Consider the following 8,646-nt stretch of genomic DNA (forward strand, 5'->3'; position numbering starts at 1 on the left):
AGACACCAGAATCGAAGAGAGTGTACTGAGGTGGTATGGTAATGTTAAGAGAATGGATGACAATAGAGTGGTGAAAAGGCATATCTGAGTGAAGTTGAAGGAGGGAGGAGGCGAGGTAGGCCAAGGGAGAAGGTGGAGGGATACGATGGATGTGGGAGGAAAAGAGGTATGGAAGTTGGTAAGGCTAGGGGACTGAGAAGAGATCGTGCTGGCAGGATGAATGTTGTGAGAAGTGCATGATCAGGGATTTGGCACCCCTTTTTCATGTGACAGCATCCTGATTGACTGTCTTGGATACATTTATGTGAAAATACAGAATGTGGTGAATGTTTTTTGCATATCAGATAGAGCCAGGATTCTGGGGGTTGAATGATGAGTGAATGGAAGCGTGGCCCGTTGGATTGGGCAGACCTGGGCTGTCTGGACATTACTACTCCTCACCCTGCCCAAGGGTGGGAAAGGAGGTTTGGATGATGATGATGACATATATATGTATGTATATTCATTCATTCCTTCATCATCTAATCCAATGTTGCCCCATGAGGAGCATAGGAGCCTGTGGCCAGGCAAGTTGGTCCTGACATGAGAGTGGCCAGCCTCACTCATTCCCTGAGTATATACAGGGTAAAACAGGGTAATTTCACTGTGGGGTAATTTCACCGTGATGCCAATGACTCCAATTCAGAGGCCCATAGCTTCCAAACTATTGTGTGGATTCAGCTTCTGTTGGGCTTGGGTTTTAGAGGAAAGCCGACCTAACAAGATCATGTGAAGTTTTGATCCATTGTGGAAAAAAAAAAAAAATCAATATTTATGCAACCCAGAAGTTTATCAAGGCGTGCTGATGAAATGATGGGGTGAGATATGTGACCTTTAGCATGTTTTAGCTCTGAAACCTGGTTGTTTATTAACAGTTATATTAAGCTTTTTTTTTTTTTAAATCAGATTTAAGATAATCAGGTGTGAATGAACCTACATGTGATAAAAATAAATAATCATATTTTCCAGTTAAAGGTAACAGTGCTGTGCTGATTCGGTAAATGACTGCCAGTTCAGTAATTCATCACACTGACATATGATTTTGTCCCCTCTTTGAACGGCCAATAGGAGAGGGAGAAAGAAGACACATAGGCAGATAATAAGGGACTCTACCCTAGAAGCCAATCACAACAAGCTCTTGTTGCAAGAAGAGAATGGGAGATTTGTGTTGTGAAATACCGATTGCTGTTGAGTCCTGATGCCCTGTGCTGAACAGCACATACCTATACAGGGTAACTGCACAGTTTAACTGTATAGGACAGTTTCTCATGGTAAATATGCAAAAAACTCACTTATGAACTACTAGGAAGAGCTGATGCTTTGGGGAAACCCGGAAATATGCTGTGCATTTTCTAAATAATTTCCCAGAAAATCCGTGAATGTGCGAACCTGCGAGTAGCAATCCCACGAATAGCAGGGATTGACTGTAGAAACATGACAGTGCTGTGTTCAGTGGCGGTTACCACAGGTCCCCACTCTTTGTCCAGCTCCAATGGTTGGAGAAGGAGGAGTTTTCCAACATTTGTTATGTGATTATTAGTACTGGGCAATACCAGTGATTAAATTTAGATACGATACCGATTATTTTGTGGCCAGTATCAGTGGTGTTGATTAACGATACTGATAACTAAGTAGTTTCATAATTAATACCTTTTCAGTCCGATGAACTTCTTCCGAATGTAATAAAATTACCCACAACGGGCGCAGTCCAGGTTAAATTAATTGTACAGTATGGCCACTATATTAGGGGAACGTGAGCACCAAAACTGCCATTCACTGCTCTAATAAATCTTAAAATCATCACTTCTCAATGAAACAGTACAGTATTTTTGAAAATATGTTTTCAGTTAACTGGAAAGTCTGTTATAGTTTATCTATCTACTGCCAGATGCCTTAATCCCATAAGGGGTGGCCACAAACAAATCTCCTCCATGTCGCCCTGTCTCCCGCCAATTCACTGCCCAGCTCCCAGCGCACACACCCCTTCTCTCATATACCTCTCCACTCCATCCCTCCATCTCATCCTTGGCCTCCCCCTCCCTTTCCCCCCCTCCACAGTAATCGATACCAAGCCATCAGTATCGATACCTTCAGATAACAGCTAGTATTGGAAGTATGAGTATTTTGGTATTGATACAGCCACCACTAATGATTACGTTATCCACTAGACCACACGGTATTACTGTACACCAGCTGGAGGCTAGTGGGTTATGACGCCTGTCCGCCATTCACTGGGTAAGTACTGTACAGGACAGTACAGTACAGTACAGTACTTTACTACGGTGCTGTAAAATTCTTTTTGCAACCTTCATCTTCTTCACTGAATGAAAGGAAGGCAATGATTGATTATGTGTGTGTGTGGATGAAAGGATGCGAAGATGTGTAATAGATGCAAGAGCTTATAGAGGTTGGGGGAGTGGACTTTCTGACCACTACTTGGTGGTGGCCAGAATTAGGATTAAAGTAAGATGGAGGAATAGAAGAAGGGAAAGACGAGAGGAAGGAGTAGTTGCAAGGAGAGTGGAAAGGTTACAAGAGGATGAGAAAAAGGCAGAGTATAAGAAAGAAGTGGAGGAACGATTGGGCAAATATGAATTGGAGCAGATGGGAGACGTGGAAGGTGTGTGTAGAATATTTACAGAAGAAATATGTACAACATGTGATGTGGTGTGTGGAAGGAAGAGAAGATGGAGGGGGGTGCAAGGAACAGCGTGGTGCTCTGAAGAGGTGAGACAGGCTGTGGCACAAAAGAAGAAAGCATACAATGAATGGATGAGAAATAGGGGCGTGGAAGAAGTTGAGAGGCGGAAGAGAGAGTTATATGTAGAAAGAAAGAGAGAGGTGAAAAGATTAGTAAGAGAGAGTAAGAAGAGAGTGGATGAGGAATTTGGAAGGAATTTGAGTGTAAAGTGGAGGGACTGTAAGAAAATGTTCTGGAAAGAGGTGAAAAGAGTAAGACAGGGTGGAAGTGAAGTTAGCAGGGGAGTGAAAGATAAAAATGGTAGATTACTAGTGGAGAAGGTAGAAAAAGTGAGCAGATGGAGAGAACACTTTAAGGAATTGTTGAACATAGAGGATGGAAGTAATGCGAGTATAAGTGGCTGGGGAATGGCTGGGAGAAGGAGGGAGGTGAGAAGACAGGAAGAAATCAGTAGGATAGAAGTTGTGGAAGCAATGAAGAAAGTTAAATCGGGGAAAGCCCCAGGAATTGATGGAGAGTGTGGTGAAAAGCTGAAGCATGGGGGAGAGATAGTAGTAGAATGGATGTGGAAGATGTGCAGATTGGCCTGGGAGGAAGGTAGAGTCCTGGAGGATTGGAAGTCAAGTATAATTATTCCCTTGTACAAAGGAAAAGGGGAAAAAGTTGTGTGTGGTAATCATAGGGGCATTTGTCTTCTTAGTATAATAGGAAAAGTGTATGGTAGGATACTTATTGACAGAGTTAGAGAAAGAACAGAGAAATTAGTTGGAGAAGAACAGGGAGGCTTTAGGGAGGGAAGAGGTTGTGTAGATCAGATATTCATTCTTAGATCTTTAATGAAAAAGTTTCTAGAGAAGGGAAAGAAGTTGTATGCAGCTTTCATGGATTTGGAGAAAGCATATGACAAGGTGGATAGACAAGGATTGTGGAAAGTGTTAAGAATATATGGAGTAGATGGGAAGTTGTTGAATGCTGTGAAAAGTATGTACGATGGTGCGAAGGCTGCAGTGCGTGTGGATGGTGAACCAAGTGAATTTTTCTCTTTGAAAGTTGGGTTGAAACAGGGATGTGTCATGTCTCCATGGTTGTTCAATTTGTACATGGACGGGGTAATAAAAGAGGTACAAGGTAGGGTAGTGGATGTTGGAGTGGCCCTGGTGAGAGAGGATAGTGTTTGGAAACTCCCTGTACTGTTGTTTGCAGATGATACTGTGTTGATGAGTGAAGACAAAGGGGAGCTGCAAGGCTTGGTGGACGAGTTTGGGAGAGTGTGTAAGAAACGGAATCTAACGGTGAATGTAGGGAAGAGTAAAGTGATGGTCTTTGAGAGAGGTGAAGTCAGTGAATGTACAGTGAGTTTGGATGGTGAGGAATTGGAAAATGTGAGTACGTTTAAGTACTTGGGTAGTGTGATGAGTAAGGATGGAGGTTTGGAGGGTGAAGTGCTTGAAAGGGTACAACAGGGAAGAAAGGTTGCTGGTTCTGTGAACACAGTGATAAGAAACAGGGAAGTGAGCATGGAAGTGAAAAAGTTACTGCATGACAGTATTGTGATACCAACTCTAACGTATGGAAGTGAAGCTTAGACGTTGATGGAAGGACACAAGTCAAGAGTGAGAGCAGTGGAAATGAGTTATTTAAGAGGAGCCTGTGGAGTCACATGGAGAGACAGGATGACGAATGAGGATATAAAGGGACGTTGTGGTGTGGATGTGGATGTGATAGGAAGCGTTATGAGGAACACACTGAGGTGGTTTGGCCATGTGGAGAGGATGGAGGGTGAAAGACTGACGAAGAGAGTGTATGTGAGTGAGGTGGAGGGGGGAAGAGGGAGGGGGAGGCCGAGGATGAGATGGAGGGATGGGGTGGAGAGGTATATGAGAGAGGGGTGTGTGAGTTGGGAGCAGGGCAGTGAGATGGCGGGGACAGGGCGACTTGAAGGCGATTTGTTTGTGGCCACCCCAAACGGGATTGAGGCATTTGGCAATAGATAGATAGGTAGATCTTCTTCATTTATTTATATGTTGATTTTTGTTGTTTATGCATTGTTGTCCTAGTGTCCAGCATTACATTGGATATTCTTATGTGTGTTTTGATGTCTAAACAACTGAAGGACTGAAGAACATTGCCACAGTTAGGAGGGGTACTGCACATATGGTAGGGTGTTTGTGGATTTTTGTTGTTTATGCATTGTTTTCTTAGTGTCTGGCAATATATTGGATATTCCCATGTGTGTTTTGACGTCTAAATAACTGAAAGACCAAAGAACACTGCCACAGTTAGGAGGGGTGCTGTGATAGAGGTTGGGTATAGGTAGGTAGGGTATTGCTCCGGATCTGGATGTACCAATGGCTCGGTTACGTCTGATAATGAGGGATTACTGTACAATAAAATCTAATGCTATCAGTGAGTGGGTTTGCTGAGTTGCTCTGCCCCCTGTATCTTGTTTACTTTGGAAAATTAATTCCAGTAATTCCATTGGCACTGTGAGTCAGAACTGTCAATTTTGATTTTATTGATTCTCGCCCAGCCCAGTTTATTTACAGTTATAATTATCAGCACGAAATACAGCACATTTACAATACAGTACAAGAATGTCATTAAATGCCTCTAAAGCAGACTTTACAGATCTACTCATACTGTAAGACCCCCCATGTCTAAAAAACACTTTCTCTATTACCAGTACAGTATGCCAGTCCTGTATGAGGCAGTAACATGTATTCAGTATGGATGGTGGGTGTTAGCACTGAATTGTTGACATGTGGAGGTTTATAGTACAGTACATAGGAAGACTTGGGCCTCAGGAACAGGCTGTGAAACCTATGCCCTGAGTCTGACACTTAAAAAAAATGTTATTTGTACAGCAGAATCCTGTGAAATATGGTGAGTCTTCTGTAAATTTCTTTATGTTTTGCATGATAGTACATATTACTGTGAGTTATTGATCACATGTTATTAACTTTTCAGATCTAACCCTGAAGACCCTAACAGAGACCCTAGAATGTTGTCACCAAGAGGGAAAGAGACAAGAGAAATAGGGTTAGATCAGAGGAATGTATATCGAGACCCACATGACATGAATAGGGGTCAAGGAGACATGTTCAGGGATCCTCGGGACATGATGCAGAATACCCGGCCTCACATGGACTATCCACCTCAACCAAACCACTGGGGAAGGGATCCATCACCTATGCCTGGGATGCGAGATTCTTGGGATTCTCAGAGAAATCTGGACATGCCTAAAAGCCTTCATGATCAGCATGGTGGTTTTCCTGACCTTAGAGGAACTTCTGAAATAGAACGTGAGCAGACTCAGAGAACTAGAGATGTTGATTTGAGAGTGTTGCCAGTGACTGAAAGTGGTAAAACTCAAGGTTCAAGTGTTAAAGGTTTACATTATGACACAGACATGAGGATAGCAAATGAATCGTCAATATATGATGTGGATTTGAGACAGTTAAGCGTACCAAACTCCTATCAGAGTAATGAAGAGGAGTTGAACTCACTGCCTTTTAAAGTACCAATGCATACTCCAGCCAAAGAAATTTGTGCTTCAATATCTTCTCATTCTCCAATGTACTATCAGCTTGTGAAAGTAACTGTCCCAAAGCCAAATTTCTCCCACCTTAAAATTAACAGGGATGATCCTAAGGTGAATGATGATCCCAGACTGCGAAGAATGTTGAGAAGAAGTTCAACAGAAGAATCATCAAACCGCAGTCCACGTGCCCCCTCGAGATATGAATTAGATGGTCCTCTTAGTCCCTCTCCATTTCCAGTTGCAAAAGGAGAAATTAAAGGTACAGATCCAGACACCAGAGATCCAAGAATGTCAGGTTTGAGAGATCCCAGAAGTGAGCCTCGTACAGACCCTCGAGGGGAGCCACGAACTGAGCCCAGAGTTGATCCTCGGATGAATGTCAGACTTGACCCACGTGTAGGTGGCAGAGGTGATCCCCGAAGTGATGTCCGTACCGACCAGATGCCGGACGTGAGGAACCAAGACCCAAGGATGGGTGCCTTGTTTGCCGGTGGAAATAATGGCAGTATGATGGATGGTGGAATGCAGTATATGAATATGGGACCTGGAGCAGGCCCAGGTCCAATTCCTGGACCAAGTCTTGGCCCTGGTTCTGGACCTGGCCCTGGTCTTGGTCCAGGTCCAGGCCCTGGCCCTGGTCCTGGCCCAGGCCCTGGTCCTGGCCCAGGCCCAGGCCCAGGTCCAGGCCCAGGTCCTGGCCCAGGCCCAGGTCCTGGTCCTATGGGCTCCATGATGCCTCCTAATGCAAATCCCAGAGACAGACCAGGATTGTTGGGTCCGGCACCCTTGGGTCCATTTTCCACTGGATTTCCTCCTGGCCCTGGCATGGGACCATCACCAAGAATGCCACCATTTATGGTGGGTCAGATGGGTGGTCCCAATGGTGGTCAAATGGGTGGGCCCAATGGTGGTCAAATGGGTGGGCCCAATGGTGGTCAAATGGGTGGGCCCAATGGTGGTCAAATGGGTGGGCCCAATGGTGGTCAGATGGGTGGGCCCAGTGGTGGTTTTTATCCTGAAGATTCTGGTGATATGATGGGAGGTGGGTTCTCTCCGGGAGGTGGCCCTGGGTGGGGTGGACAAATGCCTGGCAGTGACCCTAGGTTGGTACGAGATATGGGAGATGGAAGTAGATCATACACTCCACCTCCCATTTCATAGTAGTCCATAGTTGAAATACTTTGTATGTATAAATGATATATATTTACAGATATTGATATTACTGGCATATTTCAATTACCTGTACAATACTGTAGTATGCTCTTTGATATTTGATGCATAGTTGTTTTGTTGGAATCTGCTAGTTGTTCATCATACTGCCTCACAGCTGGGCATAGTGTTGGATGGAAGACTTTAGTAGCTGTAGTAATGTTGTTATTATTGTGTATATAAGATTTGCAAGGGGTGGCTTTGCTTTAGTGTATGTGAAAGTTTATCACCTGATTCTCTTACGTTGGATTGTGGTATGTAAGTTGTGTGTTTGTATCATTTGCTCATAATGGGTTTTGTGCATAAATTTAACTGTCTTCTGAATGTAAATATGTTATCAAAAGGCAGCTACATTGCAAGTTATGCCTGTTATAAGGTTGGTGTTGTGTATATACATATGTACATGTATATTAGGTGTGTTTTGTTTTAAATTCGCAGTGTCATACTTGTTACTCTATAGGTATTTCTGCTTTTTTTTTTTTATTTTTTTTTTTATTTTTTTTTTTTTATAATACCTGGCAGACATTGTCATTCAAGTACAAAGGATTAATTTTAGAATTATGTGAATGTAGCCTTTACATTATACTAATAGATAACTTGAGTATTTCTGGGGCACACAGGTATGTCATATTAAATCTGGTAATACAATAGTGTTTTTGGCTGTATATTTAGTATTCGTTTCTCATAAGTCACATCACCAAGAAATTATTTGCAAAGGTATTATGAAACTTTGTTGTAAACATGATTAATGCAGTCAGTTTCCTGATGCTTAAATCTTTGCAACTTATTTTTATTAATTCCCAGAAATTCTTGGTTTGTGGTCACTTGCTTTGATCTTAATATCTAATTTACAGTGTGTGTGTGTGTGTGTGTGTGGTGTGTGTGTGTGTGTGTGTGTGTGTGTGTGTGTGTGTGTGTGTGTGTGTGTGTGTGTGTGTGTGTGTGTGTGTGTGTGTGTGTGTGTGTGTGTGTGTGTGTGTGTGTGTGTGTGTGTGTGTGTGTGTGTGTGTGTGTGTGTGTGTGTGTGAGAGAGAGAGAGAGAGAGAGAGCATGCTAGAAACAAATGAATTGTCTAACATTTTGGTCTACTCATTGCTGATTCCTGTGATGAATGGTTTTGTATTGTCCCAGAAAGTAAGAGACAAGTGCCTGTGTT

The 8,646-nt window shown here is 43.0% G+C and overlaps 1 protein-coding gene across 1 annotated transcript in view; it reads left to right on the forward strand.

The window, feature by feature from the left end:
- su(sable) (suppressor of sable RNA-binding protein) overlaps window positions 1-7,896 on the forward strand; it is a 69,227-nt gene extending 61,331 nt beyond the window's left edge. The window contains exon 11 of the mRNA XM_080277636.1: window positions 5,708-7,896. Within this exon, the coding sequence (XP_080133762.1) occupies window positions 5,708-7,442 (1,735 nt within the window). The 3' untranslated portion in view covers window positions 7,443-7,896. The remainder of the gene's footprint in view (window positions 1-5,707) is intronic.
- Window positions 7,897-8,646: the final 750 nt, after the last annotated feature.

The sequence above is a fragment of the Coenobita brevimanus genome, chromosome 70 (assembly GCF_032717465.1).
Source record: "Coenobita brevimanus isolate Jiangsu-jjx chromosome 70, ASM3271746v2, whole genome shotgun sequence".
Lineage (NCBI taxonomy): Eukaryota > Metazoa > Arthropoda > Malacostraca > Decapoda > Coenobitidae > Coenobita > Coenobita brevimanus.